This window comes from Protopterus annectens, chromosome 4.part1, assembly GCF_019279795.1.
Source record: "Protopterus annectens isolate FY-2018-M chromosome 4.part1, PAN1.0, whole genome shotgun sequence".
Taxonomy (NCBI): Eukaryota; Metazoa; Chordata; order Ceratodontiformes; family Protopteridae; genus Protopterus; species Protopterus annectens.
Window position 1 is genome coordinate 954,237,039 of NC_056734.1, and position 22,666 is coordinate 954,259,704.

General features: G+C 39.8%; 1 protein-coding gene across 2 annotated transcripts in view; it reads right to left on the bottom strand.

Moving 5' to 3' along the window:
* The window catches only part of CHRND (cholinergic receptor nicotinic delta subunit), a 2,417,369-nt gene that overhangs the window by 1,026,118 nt on the left and 1,368,585 nt on the right, over positions 1 to 22,666 (bottom strand). For both annotated transcript variants that reach the window (XM_044070671.1, XM_044070670.1), the window contains exon 8: positions 7,483 to 7,594. In XM_044070671.1, coding sequence (XP_043926606.1) covers positions 7,483 to 7,594 — 112 coding nt within the window. The remainder of the gene's footprint in view (positions 1 to 7,482; positions 7,595 to 22,666) is intronic.

Sequence of the window (22,666 nt, forward strand, 5' to 3'; positions counted from 1 at the left end):
TGAATCTGAGAGAGAACTTTTATAGCACAATCATAAAGCAATCTAATTTCAACTTATTTTCTGTTCTAAGTCAGCAGAGCATGTTGTGGTTACATTTTAGCTCAGCACATAACATACAGTCCTCTATAAATCATATCAATATTCAAAAACGGCATATAATTATTTAAACAATTCCAGATAGTTATGCTGGCAATATCTCCTTTTGTTACTTTTCTATATAAATCATATTAATATTATCAAATGCCATATAATTATTTACAAAATTCCAGCTAGCTGGGCTGGCAGTATTTCCTTTGTGTCACAGTGACCATCAAGGAAAGTAAGACATGATGAAAAATATTTATCTGGATGGGAGGAGTAAAGAAAAATCAGGTAAATCTATAGCATAAAAAACAAATCAGTGAAGTGAAAGTGACAAAAGCTATAACTTAAGTGCTATCTCAGCTTAATTGGAGCAGAAGATGGTGTACAGTTTGTGTAAGACTTACCAGAAGTTGAGCAAAGGCATGACCACGCATCCTTAAAGCGTTGCTTCAGTAATTGTTTGAAGGGTTTTTTGTTGGTGATTAGCTTTAGAGAAAGTGGAATAGAGTTCCATTTTTTGAGACACAGGAGGTGTACAAAGAGTTGTCTGCAGAAGTGTTATACTTGGCTGCTTACAGTAAAGTATATGTAGAGCAAAGCAGTCTGTTTGGTGTATATTGCAAGAGGATGTGGGACAGGCTTGGACATTTTTCTGGATTATGGAGATGACTAGCTGTGAGAGAGCAAGGCAGTGTTGGAGCTCAGTACAATGGAGCTCTTTTAAAGACAGATAGTAGTGAAATTTGAAAGGGAGATTAGCTGTGAATTCATCAACTTTGTTACAGCACTGCTCTAGCAAGTTGAACTGGTCAGTTCTATGGTTAACAAAGATGGGAGCACCAAAGACAAAGTATGGGGGTAGCTAGGCTGCTGTATTTGTTTTCAGGTGTTGTGTGTTAAGCAGAATTTTATTATTTAGCTACAGAGTGCAAAGTCTTTTGTGGCTTTTACCTGCTGCTTATGTGGATGTCAAATTTCATGTGTTCATAATTCGAGACTCCTGATAGCTTATTATGGGTTTATGATCTGTATTAAGGTGCTATTAGAGAATATTAAGTGCAAGAGAAGTTTTTGGTCATTATACTGGTTTGGTGTGAAAAGAATCCGTTTGGATTCTTTGGGATTTAGAAGGAGCTGAGCATCATGAAGCCAAGACTTGACAGAAAGGAAGGATTCTTAAGTTAATCTGCTGCAGTTTGTTGAAATATTTAGAAGAGTAGATACACAATATGTATACTTAATAATAGTGATGTTTACTAAATTTATGGAGATCTTTTATGAAAATATTGAATAGAAGTGGGCCAGAACAGACGTTGGAGGTTCCACAGATATTGGAAGGAAGGCAGAGATGTCTTATTGGCATTTCACAGCCCGCTACCTTCCAGAGGCTGTGTCAAGACACAGTAAAGACTGTTTATTAAGAAGCTTATGGTGAGAAATTGTACTGATGGCCTCAGAGAGATCAGGAAATTCTGTGGATTACAGATTGCCAGCATGAAGATGAGAAGAGCAGATAGAGTGCTATTATGTGCTTGAAACCTATGCTGTAGGAGAGAGAGCACATTACAGTCTATTGACATGTTAGTAATTGTTGCTGAATGGATTTTTCCAGCACTTTTGATAGTGGGAAAAGGATACGTATTAACCAATAGTTAAGAAAGATTAGTTGCATTTCCATCTTTGTGTGGAGGAAGTATGTAGGATTTTTTTCCAGAAGAGAGGGATGTAGTTTTATTTAATAGATTGCCTGATTAAGACAGAGATGGGGCAGATTGGGGCATCTGTCTTCATTCTTATGTATTCTACAGTAAGGTTATCTGTGTTAGTGTTGTAGGTTTTAATTTAAGGCTCAGATTTTGATAATGGAAGCATGTATTGGATGTAGCATACCTCTCAATTGTCAAGATTTTTGCTTGTTATTTTTGGCCTGTTCCTCATAAAATTTGTGATTTTTTGGAGTTTTGGGGCAAATCAGTAAGGACTGAATTTACTAAATAATGACAGGCATTTGAGTTTCGGACTTCATATCTTTCAGAAAATGCATGGTAACACAAGGCCTTTTATTCTAACAACTTTCTGTTTATAAGAGCAGTATTTAAAATGTGTCTGTATTTTGGGGGCTTTGTCCTCCCATTATTTTTATAGTTTTATTATTGTCTTGATTTGTTTGTGCTAGGAGGTAGACACCTATGGGCTGTAGGGATAGTTTGTTTTGTTGTTGATCTGTAGTAATGTTAGGTGATGAACTTAGGGTTGAATTTTAAAAGGGGGGCTATTTTATAAACTTTTATAAACTGGGAGATGAATCACTGGTGATCATACCTGACCAGGTGTTTGGAGATGGGGAAGATTGGGTAGTATTGCCATGGCAAAAAGATAATTAACAGAGGACCAAAACAGTTTTTTGGAAAATAGAGTTGACAAGTCAACATATAATTTTTGAAACAGATAAATCCAATTATTCCCCAGTTTTTTGCTGTACCTAAAGTACACAAATCTATATTTGAGCCCCCGTTTAGACCCATTGTGTCAGCCAGTAATTCTAAACCACATCCATTGGCAGTGTACATAGATAGCCTTACTAAAAATATTATAAATGGGAAGGAACATTTAATTAAAGATTCTTGGGAATTTCTTAGTAGAATAAATAAAGGGTTGTGGTCAGAAAGTTGTATATTTTTAACTATAAATGTTGAGAATTTATTCACCTGTATACCACGAATTGAGGGACAAAATTTTTTTGAGGAAAGTATTCATAAACATCTGGACTTATCAAATGATCAGAAATTATTAATTCTGGAATTAATGAAAGTGGTGCTGGACAACAATTATATTGTGTTCCTAGGCGAATATTACCAACAAACTAGTGGAGTAGCGATGGGGGCAGCATGTGCCCCCATTTTTGCCAATCTAGTTATGTTGGAATGGGAGGAAAGATTTGTGCTAAATAGCATTTATAAGAAACATTTGAAGTGCTACCTAAGATATTTGGATGATATTTTTGTTATTTGGGGTGGCACTAAGGAAAGTATAACTGAATTTATTAATTATTTGAACAAAACTACTAAGTTTCTTTCTTTCACACATGTTGTCGATGATTATAGTATTAATTATTTGGACATCACTATTTATAAAACACAATGTGGTTTTAAGTCTAGAATTTTCCGTAAGGATACATGGTGCAATAGTTATTTGCACCATAATAGTTCCCATCCTTTTCATCAGAAAAGGAGTCTGATCAAGGGTCAAGCTGTCAGGTTGGCTAGGATGACTTCTGACTTCTTCGATTTATTTGAAGAATTTATTTTTCTGGGTGAAAAGTTTATTGAGAGAGGATATCCCAGGGATTTAGTTGGCAGAGTACTGGAAGAAGTCTACAATGGTTTGGGTACTAAATATAAAGCTTTACTAGGTGAACCCTTTAAAACAGTGGGAGAATGTGATAAAACAATAACAACAACAAAAAATTACCAGGGGGCATGTATTACTGAATTTAATCTGTTTTCTGATTTTTTTAGACAAATAGTAGAAGCTAATTGGTGTATATTAAAAACCAATAAAGAATTATTTGAAGCGATAGGAAACAAACCACACTTTATTTACAGGACAGGAATGAATTTCAAAAGATGTTTTGAAATAGCTGATAAGAACATGAATTGTAAAAAGGCAACTAGCTCTTGTGGTAGATGTGCACAATGTTCATATATTTTTAAGGAAGAATCTGTAAAATTGAACAATGGTTTGGATAGTGTTGTCAGATTCTACAAAGGTAATTGCTATAGTAGAATGTTGGTATACATGGCTATGTGTACACACTGTTCATCATTTTACCTAGGAAAAACCAAGAGAGCGCTAAAAGACAGAATATATGAACATTATTACGACATAAGAATTAAAAAAGATGCTAGTGCCTTATATAAACACTCTGTTTCTTGTCCATCTTTTAGTAGTTTTAAATTCGGCATTATTGATTTGGTTAAAAACAATAATAGGGGGGGGTGATTTAAAGAATTTATTATTAAATAGAGAATTAAGATGGCAATCGAGACTTAAGGCCAACTACCCCCCAGGTCTTAATGAGTACATCAGTATTAAGCCTACACTTGTTGATAAAGCAGCTAAAGTTTAATATATTAGTTTATAATATATTTTGTACATTTCTTGTATCCTTCAACAATATTATGTGTTATCCTATTATAGACTCTTTACAATAATGTTCTATAAATCTATTATTAATTTATTACATTTGAGCTTTTAACATTTTTAAAGGGAGAAATATTATTTGTACATTTTTTTAAACAAATACACAATGCATGATTGACATACAAGGAAAAGGTAGATATGCATACGTATATATATATATACATATATATATATATATATATATATATATATATATATATATATATATTTTTAGTACTGGATTAATATTATATTGTGTATAAAGCTTATGGTATGAAATGATATTTATTTTGTATTTTAGAGTAAGATTAGGTGAACATTACTTCTTTAAAAAGTTTTTCATAAAGTGAATAATTGAATAATTAATTAATTAAGGTTTTTAAGACACTATATATACAATGAATGTAGCACTGTTTTAGTTGTATCTGATGAAGTCTCATTGTGAGATGAAAGCACTTATATTTGGTGGTTGTTACTAATAAATTTTGTGAGAAAATCATCCTACACGCTGATGGGAATCTATTTTTATTTTATTCAGTTGGATGTGACTATTTTATTGTGATTTTGGTACAGTTTGGGCTTAGATTGATAAGAATTTTGTAAAAAGTATTCTTATCATATCTGAGTTGTTTTTTGGCTAAATCCCTATGTTGTTAGAATTTCTGTAAATGAGTTTAAGTTTTTTTTCCCATGTAATCCATGTTTTGTTCCTGATGAGCTGCTTAGTTTGTTTACTGCTTTGCCCCTTATGTTGGAAAGCTGTAGATGGTCTACTTCCATGACCCCATTAATGACCATGGTTAGCTGTTGCACTCAGTAGGTGAACAGGAGATTGAGATAGCATAGAACTACAAGACCCAGAATGGCTGGCCAAGTAGGGTGTCCCCATAGTGATCTCGAAGAGTATTAGCCATGACCAATTGAGTATCCCTTCCTAGAGGCATAGGCAGCAATGGTTAGAGGTAACAGTGATGTAGCCTCTGGAGCAGAGTATGCCATGTGTGAACACCTGGTTCCTTCACCTGTCCAGGACAGGGTTACCAGGAATTCTTCCACCTTTGCAGTAGTGCAGTGGCTGCCATTAGAGTGACTGCAGTCATTTATTATGCAGCCCTATCCCAGCATGTTGGCAGTATGTTAACCATCATATACACCCACTCAGCTTCAGGCCACATCTTGCAAATCACTCTATATTGTTCAACAACAGTGGAGTGGAGTGCACTGTCATTGTGTAACAGTTTTTTTCTGAATACCCACTCCTATTAATTATGTTGTAGCATATGAAAAATATTTTCTTAAGGACTAGAAGCTTACAGAGGAGAGTCGATTTACAATCAAAGAAATAAGGACAAGCACCTAAAGATCAACATCACATCTTACTATACTGTCAACGGCAAATTAATATTGGCTGTCAGAACTTTTAAAAGATGACTATATTTTAATTGCCTAGATGTGAAATAATCATTCGGGTAAAACAGTATTGTGACTCTGCCACCTAAGTATACTACTCTGAAATAGTCTGTTATAGAAAGCAGAAAACCTAAATCTTGGAATGAATTCAGAAGTAGTTTAGAAAGGGCAATGAATGAATGAAGGTTAGGTAAGATAATCTATGAATGTTATACCTGAAGTTGAACTGGAATGAATTTACTGTTTGGGATTGGCACTGTAAGTACAGACCTGATCTGTCTCCCATGGTGCAAGTAGAAGCTGAGAAATCGGAATACATCCACAAGGTACATAACAGACCCTAATAGCTGATGGCTGTGCTAGACTATAAGAGGACTGTGTCAGCACTGTATATTTATCAGCTGATTTTTCCTCATAGTGCACTCCTCCTGTTTGCTTGCATTAAATGGTGAATACAAGTCCAGTGCACATCAGTAGGCAGTGAAGCAGTATGCATGGGAGGACCTTGCCTGTCTGTCTTCACACATAGGACAGGCAAAGGCAGCAGATTCCCCAGGCCAAAGGTCAGCCTCGGAAGCTTGTACTTGAGGTTACGCTGCATGCAAGGAAGACAATGATGTGTTAGGATGACCAAGGCTAGAATTTGGTCCTTACTGTTAAAAGTAGTTGTGAGGGGACTGCTGCCTCTATAGCTTTCATGATCATCAATCAGCAATAAGTGTGAGCTCAGTTACTTGTAGTTTTGTAATCCCTGGGTGGCCCAGAGGCCACCAAACAGGAAAACTTGGAAAACTTATGAGGGTTTAGCTGCTGCTGACCCCTGATCCCTAATCTGTTCTCTTCTTTCTGCCTCCTGCTTGGATCATGTGTGAAAGTCACCTGTTGAAGCCTATACCTGCTACCCTCAGTCACAGCCACTCCTCTGTTAGCATCAGTGTAGGCCTGAAGCATCTCTCTTCATCTGTACTGAAAGACCAGCTTGGAACTTTGACTCTTAAAATAGTCTTACACATTCTGATTTCCCCAGTGCAGCAGAGGCAGTCATTGTAAGTAATGCTTGTTGTCAGTGTGCTGGCACACACTTTGAAGGTTTAAGATGTCTCATCTTCCAATATAGAAACTTTCACATGAAATACACTAGAAAAAACTAAGTATGTGTCAAGAAAAAAATGGGGAATATAAACCTAGGCAAATCCTCCTGACCTGGCATTGTGATGTGATACCATGCATTGGTGGCAAAGTTCACTGCCCCTTCCCATGCATGGCAGTCATAGAACACTGGAGAATTCTGCTGAGAGTGGGTTCTTAAGAAAGCAGTTTGATCCACACACTCAACATTCCTCAAAGTATGTTGTGAAAGGAAACAGTATGGCATAAGGATGAAAGAAGAGTGCCTGTAAGATCTGTAGAAATGATTCATTAATTAACTGCATAATCCTACATGGTAGGTTATAAATGGCTTGTTGCAAATATTCTTGTTTGCTGGCCACTGTAATAAGCTTTGCATTTTCCTTTATCATCACGTGACTTCTGTAATCTAGTGATATGTTCAGTTTCATCCGTTCTGTACTGCTGTCACAAATTAACTTGCACATCATTAAATTAGGTAGAAACAAAAGGTGTCACCCCAAGCCATTTATGATCTTAATAAAATATGTAATACATTTTGCAATATGGTACCACACCTTAACACAACATTTATGCATCTGTTTTAGATGCATAGTACAATATTACTGTAAAAACACATCTATCGGACACGTCTTGCAAACAGAAATAATTGAGGACAGAAAATTAACAGAAACTTACTTTATAATGAGAGGGACAGCAAATGAAGTTGCTGGGAGCCGCTGGGAGACCAGTAGAAGAAAGACAGCTTGTGCCAGCAGTACAGAAACTGACATCGTCATCTTTTCTCCACCTGAAATAAGAGAGGAGTGTGGGTTCAAGTCTTAACTACACAGGTTAGCTGGTTTGGAAACCAAAAGCAGGTTCTTATGCACAACAAACTCAAGAACATACCCTCACACTGGTAACTTACTTTTTCTCATACTATAATCTTTTTGTACTTAGCAATTTGTCACTGTGTTCATATTTTATAATTCAGTTTGGTAGACTTTCCTAAGGTGTTGTAAGACTTAAAAATATAATTGCTTCAAGCCTTTACTTACTACAATGGATACTTTTTCCAGTTGCAGGACATAAAGATATACAAGTTATAACAGCAAAAAGCTCATTTTATTTCTTATTTCCTTTTGACAGAATGCCATAACATTTTTCACTACATAATCAACTAAAAATCCATGCGAGTCTCTGTTCTTCATAAATGTGTTTCTGCACATCTAAGACAAATACATCATTGCACTGCAGTAATTTTTACTCCTTGGTTAATGTAACATTACTATCCACTTTGGACAATTCATATCACGGCATAAATATTATCACAGTCATTATTTAAAAACATATAAAATTAAATTGGGGAGAATGTATGTACTTTGGCAGAGTAAACTATATAATCATAAGAAAAGAACAGAATTAATGAGAAGTAGCTGTCATTATTTCAAAGCAGTTGATACTGAAAAATATCCACTTGAACAGCAACAATGAAAAACCAGGACTTAGAGCCAGTATCTCACTTTATTAATGTCACAATGCTAAAACCAGTTACTAAAATTAGTTAAGTGCTTTCATCCTGTTGATTTAGGACTTCATCAGAATATTTAATTGGATTTTTGTCTGGCATTAGTTACCATGTCGTGTGATACTGAAAAATACCTGCAGTGTTTTTATTATTTTTATGGAAAAATGTATCCATTAATGTTAAGGAATATTCTGCTAAGCATGTCCAAAATGACCAAATGCCAGCATCACGAGACAAAGTACAGATGTATAAGTAAACTTACCATAATAGTAGATGTTCAAATAGATCACCGTTGCAATAGCATAAAGCTATGTGGATATATTTTGCCAAGTATATCAGATGTCTGACCACTACGACCACACAGCTGTGAGTACCCTCATGAGCCATTTTTCCACTGTCTCACCCAGCATGTTTATCATACCTGCTATGACCTCATCTGAGCCTGCTGCTTTCCATGAGTTCATTTTCCGAAGTGCTGTTTTTCTTCATCTATGATGGGCTGCTCTTCTTCTCCTCTCGCTGTAGGCTGTGTCTGGGGTAGTTCAACTTCTATGGGATTTCCTTCATTCAAAAGCTACAGGAAGTACTCGTTCCATCTGCCTTTGATGTCCTGTAGACTGGTGAGCAGGTTGACGCTGGCATGCCTTATAAATGATGTCTGACTATCATCTTTATCTTTCTCTCTTTGTCTTGCTACCCGATATAGTTTTTTTACGCCACCTACTGATTCACTTTCCTGAAGCTGGTAGAGTGCCTCTGATGCCCTGTTCTTTGTAATTGCAACTCCTTTCTTAGCATCTTTGTTAGCCAACTGATACCTTATTTCCATAACTGGCTCGACCACATATCTGTTCTGTGGTCCTGACATATGCTGTTTTGAGGCCTTCTTCTTGAGGTGCTAGAGTCCTGAGTAATTCCTTGAACTGTTGTGCTTTCTCTCTAGTCAACTTCCAGGTCTTCATCTTGGACTCTGTTGACCTTAGAGCCCTTTCTGGCCACTGCTTGCAACTGACTGTGGCAAGAAGTGGTTTATACTGTGGTCTAAATGTTTTACTGGGAATGACTTTGCAATCCCTGATTCTACCCCAGTGCCTTTTACTTTCTTTGAGGAAGTTTACCTGAGCTATGTGTTGCCACTTTTGTATGTGATCTTATGAATGTTTCTCTTTCTGAACCATGTGTTGGCTACTATTAGGCCATTTGCCAGGCAGAAGTCTAGAATGGCCTCCTCTTCGTTATTCCTGTTCTGTCTGTCCTGATATGTGCATTCAAGTCACCCATTATCAACACCAATTCATGCTGCCTTGCTTTATCTAGTAGGTCCTGCAACTGCTGTCTGAATGTACTCTTCGCTTCACTATCACAATCCTGCTGTGGGGCATAGGCTGAGATTATGAATACTGCCCTGTCATTACACTGGAGTCTCATTGCCATGGGTCTGTCTCTAATTCTGATGATATCCCTCACAGCCTTCTGAAGTCTCTCTCTCTCACCACAATTCCCACACCATTTCTAGCCTGTCCTACTCCTCCTGAATAGTAACATCTGGATTCCAAGCAAAGTGGCTTTGCTGCATTGCCCTTCCAACTGTCTGTTGGATATATAGGATGTCCAGCCTCCTCCATACCATCAAGTTATCCACTACCAAGATGCATCCTGTCAGTGAACCTACATTGAGTCTGAGAATAAAGTAACATCACTAAATCATTTCTGTCACTTCTGAGGTTCATAGAGGTAGAGTTGGAGTACTTTTGTTTAGGTCAGCTCTTTATGGTAGGTATACATGTAATGGATGAGAGGTCTGATTTCTGCTGAGACTCAAAATGACAATTCCAGTGTTTGAAATTCAGTCCGAAGTTAAGATGACTTTGGGAACACTCTGCTTGACAACTTCAGATACATTCATGCCCACAGGATCATTTTAATTAAATTATTTTGTTCATACTCTTCACTAGTGTTGTTTTAGTTCCCATTGTGAACTAATCCCTCATTTTGTGTTCTATCAGCTTTCTGGCAGAGTTCATCTCTGGATTTTCCAACTTTTCAGCTTGCCAGGTTTTTGCATCTTCCTTGAAAGTTGTGCTCATCTATAAAAGTAAATTTAGCATTTATATTTCTTCACTCTTGATTTTTGCCTTTTCCCATTAAATGATCACTTTTCTCCATTTAACAGTCCTACTGCATGACTAGGGACAACAAAAGAAAAAAGTGGGTTGCAATGCATTAAATATAGTTGCATAGCTGTAAACATAAGCACCGATCTTATATTCCCAATCACTGGTAATGCAAGTCTTATTTTCTGTTGCCATGGCAATGATCTTTATGAAATTTGAAGCTGCTAAGAGACTGCATTGCTATAATTTTAAGCCTTTAGACTAGTAGCATTGCTATGTACATTTAAATTTTTATTATGATTATTAGTTAATATTAACGTGTTCTTCTTGCAGCGCCTTTGCTCATGGTTTCATCACAAGCCGAAATAATACTGTTGCATAGGTCCTATAACAGGAACAATTTTAATATAGTGGCAGGCTTAGACATCATAAGTTTGGCATGAACAGGTATTTTATTATCAATAAAAAGTATTAAACTCTAATGTTTGACATTATTTACTGACTGCAGTCTTGCATAATTTGCCAGAAAATTATACATTTTAGAAGGGACAGGGCAAGTTAATCGTCCAGCAGACTTTGCAGCAATCTTGCATTAGAACATCCATTTTCTAATTAATAAGTCTAAAACTTCAGTGTTTGCTATCATGTGCTGATTGTAATCCTTAATAACTTGCCAGAAAAGTAAATGTGAGAGGACAAGGGGATTTGAACAGCAGGTTTTGCAGCAACACACTCATATCTGGCATCATTGTCTGTTGGTTGATTGTAATCCACAATTTTTCTCAAAATTCAGGGACATTTTCAAGATGTGCTTGTGTGTAATACATTTCATTACAATGATGGGCTTAAAAGGTTTACAAGTTAACATTATTACAATTTTGTCAACATTGTTAACCGTGTGCTATGTGCATTTATCGAAGCTGCAAAGCAAAAGGAACAAACTCCTATTCCAGCACAATTAAGTACCTTAATTTTTACCTTACCAGTACCCACTCTCAGGCTGAACCTCTTCTCTAAAAGAGGGCCAGGCCAGTCAAGCCATGGGTGAATTTGTAAATACCCATCCAGTCATCCATTTCCTGTTTGAAGGAAGCTAGAGTACCACAATGCTTAATTTGCAGGGGTAGTCTGTTCCAGAGGTGGGAAGGTATTGTGTAACAAACCTATCCCTCCATCTTATTTTTTTTATTTGCTGAAGATTTTGATCCCTTGGTCTGGTATTTGTGGAACTATTTTGATCTGTGAGGATACAAAAGATCCAGGACAACTGGGTTACAAATTGCTTGTATGACAAGACATAGATCTGTAAGATACTAAATAATTCACTAGATATATCAAGCTACTACAAAGACCCCAGTGCTTCCAGTATTTCTGGTAGCTTAAGAGTTTTTAGCCAGTGATCTATTTTGTTAGGAATCTCTGGGGTCTTTGTGGTAGCTTGATATATCTAGTGAATTACATTCCAAAAAGGGCATTGTATTCAATGATTGGCTAATCAATGCTAAATATAGTGTGACAATTACCTTTTTGGAGCTGGATGATGCACTTCAGTGATCAGCTACACTAAGTAAAAAGACTTGCTGATCACTCTCATTGCAAGGTAATCAAATGAGAGGGAGTTATCAACACAGATACCTATGCCTCTAACAACAACAACTCTCATTTTGAAGTGGGGTATTGTCTTTGGCATTTACTAGGGGAAGGATGGGTTACCAACTGCAACAATATTATACTTTTTAGCATTTAACTTAAGCCCACTGTTAGCACAGCAGTTGTTTACATATGCAAGTTCTTGTTGGAGGGCTTGGGTGTCAGAAGGTAACTTAACAGTGTCTTGTCTTATACTGTCTGACACTGTTTAGTGTAATACTTTTTATTATTACGTTCATATTTTTGTTATCTTTTTTACACTCTGTAAATATTGTTTGTAAATTCTGTGTGCTACTTTTGGAGCTTTTCTCCCCGGGTCTCTACTGAAAATGGAAATATATCTAGTTAGACTAGCCTGGTTAACAAATGTAAAATAAAAATAAAAAAATAAATAAATAACAATGACTCTCAGTTTACAATAACCCTCAGACTTGGTCAGGTTTTGATTTGTGGTTTGGTGGTCAGAAAAGTAAATGTCAAACAAAAAGGGACCCAGTACTATGCCCTGCAGGACACTAATGTTTACCGTCATACACTTGGACAAGGCACCTGCCACCGGTAACATATGGGTTTTGCCCTTTTGCCAATTTACTGCCTTACAACACAATGATCTATTTGTAATGTAGTGAGCTTACTAACTTTGCTAGTATGGGATATAGTGTCAAAGGCCTTGGCCAAGTTGATGTGTACTGTGTGTTTAGCATGACTGCCATGTCTGTACTGCCTGTACAAATCTTTTAAAGAAATTAACCAAATTTATTAGACTAGATCTACCATTCACAAAGGCAGACTGTTGTTGGTCTCATTTGGTGTGAGTTTTAATGTCCTAGCTAATTGGAACAATGAAGAACCAAAATGGCATAATGGTTAAGGTCTTTACCTTTCATGCACAAGGTATAAGGTTTGACCCTGACTTCTGGCCAACGCCATTTTGGAATTTGCATATTCTCCCTGCATCTCTGTGGGGTTCCTTCCACCTCCAAGAAAAAAAAAAAAAACATGCTGAGTGTTTTCATCTCAAATTCACCAATGGATGGAGCTGTGGGCAGCAGCACAGACTCCACATGGTGCCCTATATAGGGACGAGTTGTATAGACCAACCACTTTGGGCATCTATTGTGGTGCACAGTATCATCAGGATAAGAAAATATGGATCACAGCCCGTGTGCCCTTGCAAAGCTAGCCATGTGATGGTGTATAAATATGGCTGTAGGTGATTCAGTCATGTTGACTAATGTCAATAAATGGGCATGGGTATCTGCCAGTCATAAATGGGTTGAGTACCTGGCCTACTCTGACATATGGCAAGGACCCACGCGAATGGTGGCAGTGGTGTATGGGTCCGTATTGGCCAGTGTGTGCCCACCATAAATCCCAGCAGCCCTGGGTCAATAAGCTACTGGCTGGCCAGTGTCCAATTGCCCAGACTGGGTTAGTTCTGTTGATCAAAAGCTGGACATAAAACCAATCAACCCGTCAGACATGAACTTAGCATTACTACACTCAGCTTAGGTTCACTGACAGGACAGAGCTTGGAAGTGAATGACATGATGTTGCAGAGAAGGCTGGGCATTCTATGTACCCAAAAGACAAGATAGAAGGGCAGTGAAGCAAAGTCACTTGACTTATGATCCAGACTCTACTGCTTGTGAAAGAGGAGGACAGGCTAGAAATTATATGGGAATTGTGGTGAGGGAGAGGCTTCAGAAGGCAGTGAAGGATGTCAACAGAATTAGTGACAGACTCATGGCAATCTGACTCCAGGCTAATGGTAAGGCAGTATGTATAATCTCAGCCTACACACCACAGCAGGGTTGTGATAGTGAGGAAAAGAGTGCATTCAGACAGCAGTTGCAGGACCTACTAGATAAAGCAGGACAACATGAACTGTTGCTGATAATAGGGTACCTGAATGCATGTATTGGGATAGACAGAACAGGGCATGTGGACTGCCTGGGTCCACATGTATGGGGTAACAGGAATAATGAAGGAGAGACCCATTCTAGACTTCTATCTGGCAAATGTCTCAGAGTAGACAACATATAGTTCAGAATGAGAAACAGTCACAAGATCACATACAAGACTGGCCAACATGCAAAACAGGTATACCCACAGCATAAACCAGTGGCTGCCAAAATCAGCTGCAAGCAGTAGTGAGAGAAGGCTCTAAGGTCAACAGAGACCAGGCTGAAGACCTAGGAGTTGACTAGAGAGAAAGTACAGTAGTTCAAGGAATTACATAGGGCTCTAGCATCCCAAGAAGAGGAGGAAATATGTGGAGATGAAGTAAAATGTCAGCGCCTTAAAACAGCATGTGTGAGGACTACAAATCAAATATGTGGCTGAGCCAGATATGGAAATAAGGTACATAAGGAAAGCAGGTGGTGGAATGCAGAAGTCCCAGAAGTCATCAAAAGAAAGGAGGAGTGCACAAAAAAAGTGGGAGATAAAAAAGATGGTAAGCAAAACAAAGCCCTCACAAGTATGGCAAGTGCAGAGGCCCAAAAAGAATCAAGACAAAGTCAAAAATCAGCAGGTCAACACAATATGATGTGGAAATAAAAAAACTTTAATAGACCATAGGGGCAATCAAGAAGATTTACCCCACAAAAAAATATATTTGTCAGACTGGTTTTGGCTACTAAAGCCTTCCTCAGTGTTAAACTTTTAAGCTAACAAGGCATAGTTTTGGGTCTGTATTAGATCAGTGAACACTTAAACAAGTGAAAGCTGATTGATCGACCTTATTTTAGTGAATGTTCAAAATATTGAAGCAACAGAAACCCAAATTTTTTCCTAGGGAAAGAATTCGGTTGTCCGTTTCTGTTGCTTCGGTATTTTCAGTGCTGTGGTGGAAAGTTATGGGTCGGATTCAGGTAAGTGTGCAATTGTGTGGATGTGAGTGTTAGGGTGGGTTAGGAGAGTTAGGGTTAGGGCTCGGGTTAGGTATGTGTGCGATTATGTGGACGTGAGGGTTAGGGCGGGTTTAGGTGATTTAGGGTTAGGGAGCGGGTGAGGTGAGTGTCCGATAGTGACGGACCTTAGGGTTAGGGTTTGGGTTAAGGTAAGTGGATAGTTAGTGGTGTGAGCATAGTTTAGTGTAGGGTTAGGTGTCAGATTTTAGGTGTATGTGTGGATTTCTGTTTGTTTGGTGTGCTTCTGTTGTGTGTATGTGCTTTGGATCAGCGATTTTTTTCCCTAGGAAAAAAATCACTGATCTGACAGTTCGAGATTGTAAGCTTTCGCTTACATAAGGTCGATCAATCAGCATTCGCTGTTTTAAGTGTTCGATGATCTAATATAGACCCATAATTTTATACATCCTGATGATATCAAAAAGCTTCATTAACTGGATAATCATAGGTGCTCATTCAATCCAGGTGGGAGCAACCCACAGAATTTAATAATCCACTTTTTCTCTTTGTTATTTGATAAGGTGTGCCACACAGTTTTATTGGTCCTTTCACCTAATACTCTATCAATACTCATGAATCTAAAATGTGCAGTGGGACACATCCCAGTAACCTGCTGATTTTTTACTTTGTCTAGATAGAAAAGATGGACCAGACTAGGAAGAAATACTGGTTGGCTAACAAAGATGCTAAGAAAGGAATTGCAATAGCAAAAAACAGGGTACCAAAGGCATCTACCAGCTTTTAGAAAGTGACTCAGTAGATGGCACAAAAAACTGTATCAGGTTGCAAGGCAAAGACAGAAAGATAAAGAAGATAGTCAGACACCTTTCATAAGGGATGCCAGAAACAATCTACTCACCAGTCCACAAAAGATCAAAGGCAGATGGAAGGAGAACTTCCAGCAGCTTCTTAATGAAGAAAACCCACAGAAGCTGTACTTCCCCAGACATGGCCTACAATGAAAGGAGAAGAGGAGGAGCCCACCCACAGAAGAAGTAAGAATAGCACTAAGGAAAATGAAATTAGGGAAAGCAGCAGGCTCAGATAAAGTCACAGGAGGTATGATAAAGATGCTGGGTGAGATACGGAGGAATGTCTCCTGGGGGTACTCATAGCAGTGTGCTGAGAAAGGCATATCCCATATGACTGGGGAATAATCATACTTGTGCCAGCGTACAAGAACAAGGGAACATCCACAGTTGTAAGCAGTACAGAGGTATCAGATTCCTGTCACAATGCATGAAAGTTCTGGAGAGGTTGATTGATAAATGGATATGCAGAGTAGAAGAAAGTAAGATGGGAGATGAGGAGTTTGGATTCAGAACAACTGACCCAATGAATCTGGGCATCTTAGGCAATGTAGAAATTGCCTCATGTACACAGACAACCCTCTCCTCCTACCACCCAACACTACAACCTTTGAGAGATGCACTTATCTAGCCAAACTGGAGGTAAAGCTCTCTCCAATCAAGACTGAACTTGACAGTCAAGAGGAGAAGTTAACAGTTGTACCACACCACACTCATCACATAGTCTCACTAAATCTACACCACCAAAATCCACACATAGAAACACAAAAGCATTCGTGGAGGCTCTCAATAATAATCTGCTCAAGCAACAGAGACCTCCATAGCAGAAATGCATGCAACCTCCACCCCCCAACACAACACAAATGACACATAACCCACAGACTCAGTGTGCCACTCAACCACAGCCAATAAGGCAAAACAACATACCCAACACACTAGTCATAGGTGGCTCTATAGTCGGGCACACGGATGTCCCACTCACCAGGCTAAACAAGAAGAAGGTTACTGTCAGCTGCGTGTCACATGCCAGGATCCGCCACATAACCCACGCACTCAGGTCACTCCACAACAAGTACAAATATGACTCTGTCATTGTCCATGTTGGTGTGAACAACCTGAGACGTACCTCCCTGGACTACATGAAAAGAGACATGGAAGAGCTCTCTGATCTTGTAGCCCAGGCAAGTATGACCCTAGCCCTGAGTAGCATTCTGCCATCACCCAGAATGATGCCGCAGTATAAGGGCAAAAATGATTGACTTCAACAATTGGCTAAGCTTCTGGTGCTATTCTAAAGGGATCCAGTATCTGTCTGCGTGGGATGACATGGTCGACAGACCACGATGCTTTGCCAGAGATGGCCTGCAACTGTCACCCCTGGGGTTCCAGATACTGGCTAAGGTTCTTGCCATCCCTGTAGTGCCTTTTTTAGGCAAAGTTCAAATGACAAATTCACCACCATAACAGGAACAGGCAAGCAAAAACTGGGGGTGATGCTACTCAATGCTAGAAGTCTAAATCTCAAAATGCACTCACTCAAGGCACTCCTTAAAATGGTGAACATCGATATCTGTGCAGTGACTGAGACCTGGTTCAAGGCTCCAGGCAGCACCCCTGCACTACCAGGCTATAACTCATACCACACTTTTCGGCCATGTAACCTGGACCGGAACACCAAAGGCGGAGGTGTGTCCATATTCATTAAGGATATCCACACCTCCAGGCTAGTTGCTCAGCATAATGCAGCCAAAGTTATCCAATTGCAACTAACTCTGGGCAAAACTGCAATCCAAATTGTAGCTTGCTACAGATCACCCACCATGCCCCAGGATTCCCACTCCTCTTTTCTTGATGTACTGGAAAATATTAGGGTTCAACCAAACACCCTAATAATGGGTGACTTCAACTACCCCACCATTAACTGGGAAAACTACTCATGTACCAACTCCTTCACTCAATGCTTTCTGGAATTCATAAACTCCAATGCCCTGGATCAACTTATCCACACACCCACCAGGGGCAACAATATCCTAGATCTAGTCATTACCAATATGAGTGACCGGTGTTCCACACCTGAAGTCAACGCCTCATTGGTCCGATCTGACCATAAGCTAATTACCCTAGATATCCACATCCTGCCTCCACCACCCCATTAAGGAAACCATGGTAAAAACTTTCTCCAAAGCCAACTTCATGCTTCTTAAGATAGAAGTGGTGAACTTCATGACACCCATGCAGATGAACAATACAGTTACGACTATTGAATCCTACACAATTGCACTTTATAAGCACTTACATGAGTGCATGGATTGTGCTATCCCAAACAGAACCAAGATGCTATCCTCCAAAAAAAGGAAGCCAATCTGGTGGTCCCCTGCCATAAACAAACTGTACAACAGAAGGAAGAAACTCTTGCAAAAGAGAGTAAAATCCCATGAGTGGAAGAGCTCCCTGGTCAGCCTCAGTAAGAAGCTGCGATCCCTGATAAAATCCTCCAAAGCTAGTTATGAAAACAAAATCACCACTGATTCTAAAGACAACCACAAAGCATTCGATAGCTATGTCAAGAATCTCAATGGCAACACTCAGATCTGCTCTGAGTTACAGCACAATGGCACTAAATATACAGACCCAACTGATATTGCCAACATCCTGGCAGATAGGTTCAGTGCTAACCTTAGCCCCCTCTCACCCCCTAAAGAGCCCATCTCTATACTGGAAGAATGCAAAGTTCCTGTAATCACAACTGCACAGGTAAAAACCACACTCTCCAAAGCCAAGAACACAGCATCCATGGGACCAGACAACATCCCAGGCTGCATTCTACATGAACTACAGAACGAACTGGCACCCCACCTAAGTACCATGTTCAATCATAGCCTCACCTCAGGCTTTGTGCCTGTTGAATGTGCCATAGCAACGGTTATCCCACTCCACAAGAGAGGGAGCCACCACGGATCCTGGGAACTACTGCCCCAATAGCCTGACGAGCCTGGTCTGCAAGGCCATGGAACGTAGCATCATGGAACTTATAAACAAAGACATTGGTAATCTCCAAACTCTGGATCCCACCCAGTTCGGGTTTGTAAAAGGCAGATCATGTCTCCTAAACCTGATAGACTTCTTTGAAGCAGTCACCAAAGCTGTAAACAAGGGTAAAGTGGTTCACACAGCATATCTAGATCTTGCCAAGGCTTTCAACACCATCCCCCACTCTGGAATTATAGATAAACTCACTAAACTAGGTATAAATTCCTATGTCACAAGATGGGTTGCCAAATGGCTCACTGACAGAACCCACACTGTGAAAGTAGCAGACTCCAAATCCAACTTCAGACCAGTGACAAGTGGAGTACCACAGGGTTCAGTCCTGGTTCCTCTCCTGTTTGGTAGCTACTTCTCTGACGTACAGGCTAACACAGAAGGTCTTTGGCTAATGAAGTTCGCAGATGACTGCAAACTAGGAGCCATAATTGAAATGCCTAACAATGTGGACATCCAACAAAAGGGCCTCACTGAGACAGATGCCTGGTGTCAAAGCCATGGCCTCAAGCTCAATGCCAAAAAGTGCATTGTCATCCCCTTTGGTAAAAACTCTGTACCCATGAACTACAGCATAGGCAGTAGTAACACCGAAAGTGTGATAAGAGACCTTGGGACACAGGTGGACAGTAGTCTCTCCTTTGATAATCACATTGCCACAGTACTCAGGAAATCCTTCTATGTGGCACACCTCATCACAAAAGGTTTCCCATCCAGAAAAAAGAGGTCATTGTTCCCCTCTACTCATCACTCATTAGACCCATTATAGAGTACAACACTCCTTTTGGTATGTACCTCACAAGACATCTACAACAACTGGAAGGGCTGTAGAAATACCTCACAAAGAGGAGTACTAGCCTCAAACAGATGCCCTATGCAGACCGTCTCAAAAAACTCCAGCTTTACTCTGTCACATATCGCCTACTCAGAGGTGATCTCTACCTAACATACAAAGCTATGTCAAACCCAGAGCTGTTGGACATGCTCCACTTAAAGAAATCCCAATCCCTCCGAGCTACACGCTCTAGGGACCTAAACCTTATCACCACAATAAACAGAACATACCGGAGGGATAGATTCCTGTCTCAGAGACTTCCCATACTCTGGAATAAACTACCTATCAATATCAAACAAAGCTCCTCATTAGCATTCTTCAAGAAAAATCTTGATGATTGCTCGACAGTGGCACAGGAAAATAATTTTCTTGGGTTGCAAAAGCCAGGGTACCTTTTTGGCTGGGCTTATATAGGCCCCAGGGCCAATAGCCTAGTACCTACCTATGAACCTATTAACTGATGTTTGCAGTAAGACAGACAGTTGAGAAAAAGCTAGAGATGAGGAAAGAGTCCAATTGGGCATTCTTCCAGTTGGAGAAAAATAGAAGTTATGTTCTTACCATAACGTTCCATGTTAGTTGTCTTCTTCTCGCCTTCTTCTTGCTGGATGGGGTTCGGAGCCGACCTCGGTGATCTTTTTGCTACTCCCCAAAACAGCAAGTGCAGAGAATATTTCACTCTATTCCCTTTACCAGGCCAACCCAGCAGAGACGCTCTAGTCCAAGTTTGGCCCCGGGGACTTCTGTATGCATTTCCTCCCTTCCCACTAATCTCTCAAGTGATACAGAAAGCTATCACTCAGAAGGCCTCATTGATCCTTATTGCTCCTTACTGGCCTCGACAGGTGTGGTTCCCCTTTCTACATCGATTTCTTTTGGAGCGACCATGGAATCTGGACCTAGTTCCAGATCTTTTGATCCATCAGTCGGGTCAGTTTCATCGCTCCCTCCCCTCTCTGAACCTCACTGCTTGGTTCCTCCAGTTCCAACCTTAGCCAGGCTTCCTCAATTATATTTTGATAGCTTCCCATAAATCTTCCACTCGGAAGATTTATTTGAGTAAGTGGAAACGCTTCACATATTGGGCTCAAGGAAAGGACATAGATCCTTTCACTGCTTCCATCCAATTAGTCCTTGATTTTCTAGCTGAACTCTTCCATGCAGGTTCATCTCCCTCTACTCTTAAAGTTCAATTGGCAGCTATTTCTAACTTTCATGTGGGTATTTCTGAATCTGCCTTAATGTCCCACAAGCTTTGCAAAGCCTTTTTGAAAGGAGTTTTTCTTCTCAGACCTCCTATAAGAAATCCTCCTTCTCCTTGGGACCTAAATTTAGTTCTTGCTTCTTTGATTCTTCCCCTTCGAACCTGCAGTCTCCTGTTCTTTAAAATTGCTATCATGGAAGACTCTTTTCTGGTAGCTATTACTTCAGCTAGAAGAGTTTCAGAGCTTCAAGCACTCAGCTGTCGTCCTCCTTATCTATTGTTTCATAAGGACAGAGTATCCTTACGAACTAACCCGTCCTTTTTGCCTAAGGTGGTCTCGACGTCAAATCTAAATCAAAGCATTGACCTACCTGTCTTTTTCCAGAATATTCCAATAGGTCTGAACAAAATTACACTGCCTGGATGTTCATCGTCAATTGAGGTACTACTTGGATAGAACAAAACAATTCAGAAAATCTGATCAGCTGTTTGTCTCCTATGCGGAAAGCAGAAAGGGACTTTCAGTTTCAAAGGTATCATTATCCAGATGGCTAACATCTTTGATTTCCCTTGTACATGAAATTAGACACCAAAAACTGCCTAATAAACCTAAGGCCCATTCCACCAGAGCTTTGGCTACTTCTTTAGCCTTCCAAGACAGACTGCCTATTGACACCATTTGTGCAGCGGCTACTTGGGCTACTCCTCACACTTTCATTTCTCATTATAAGTTGGACTTAGCTTCTAGGCATAGAGCTAACTTTGGTTCCACTGTTCTCAGGAGTCTGTTCCGTTAGGCCACCCGGGACAAGGTGCTAGGGACGCGGTCCCATCCAGCAAGAACGTTCCATGTTAGTTGTCTTCTTCTCGCCTTCTTCTTGCGTCCCACCCTCCTTCCCCCTGGCCTGGACAGACCTAGAGGAGTTGTGATTGTGACCTCTCTTTCTACCACCTCTTTCTTAGTCATATGCTGTTGTGCATATTTCCTGGTTCAGGATGTAGGTCACCCTTCTTTCTTCCTGTTGTTAGAGGTGGACTCTGTTTAGAGTTATACTGTTACTATTATAAGCTGGGGTTAGCTTACAAACGAGATCTGAGGTAACTCTCGCCTAGCATTGTGGGATATAAGGGGAGCCTCGAGCCGGTGGAACCAACTCTCGAGCTTTTAGAGTGGCCGAGTCGGAGCCGAGGTTGGCTCCGAACCCCATCCAGCAAGAATGAAGGCGAGATAGACAACTTAACATCATATGGCAAGGTCCCAAGAAAGCTGATTTGGGCAATGCTGCATTGATATGAAGTTCTAGAAACACCATACAAGGACCCAATGACTCAAGTATGAACAGTGTTCTGTCTCAGAGAAAGGTTCCCAGTGTGACTGGGTGTACATCTGGGTTCATCTCTGAGCCCACTGCTGTTCATACTGGTGATGGATTACATTAGCAAACAGGATGGAGGGGACAGATCAACAAAGTTGCTATATGCAGATGATGTGGCATTACAGGCAGAATCTGAGAAAGACTTCAACAAATGATAAGGAAATGGAATGGAATGCAAAACTGAAGGGTGTGCAGATGTACAAAAGGGCCATCAAGCTGGATCTGAGGATGCCTTATGTGCCAGACATAGATGATCTCTCAGTATCCTGTAGGAGACACAGTATACAGATAGGGCTTTAAGGGGATCCATATAGGATAATATGTTTATATCCTGGATTCTCCTGGTATGAAACCTTTGTGAGCATTCCAACTGTTGCATATTTCTGGTCAGGTGCATGAAAAAGGGG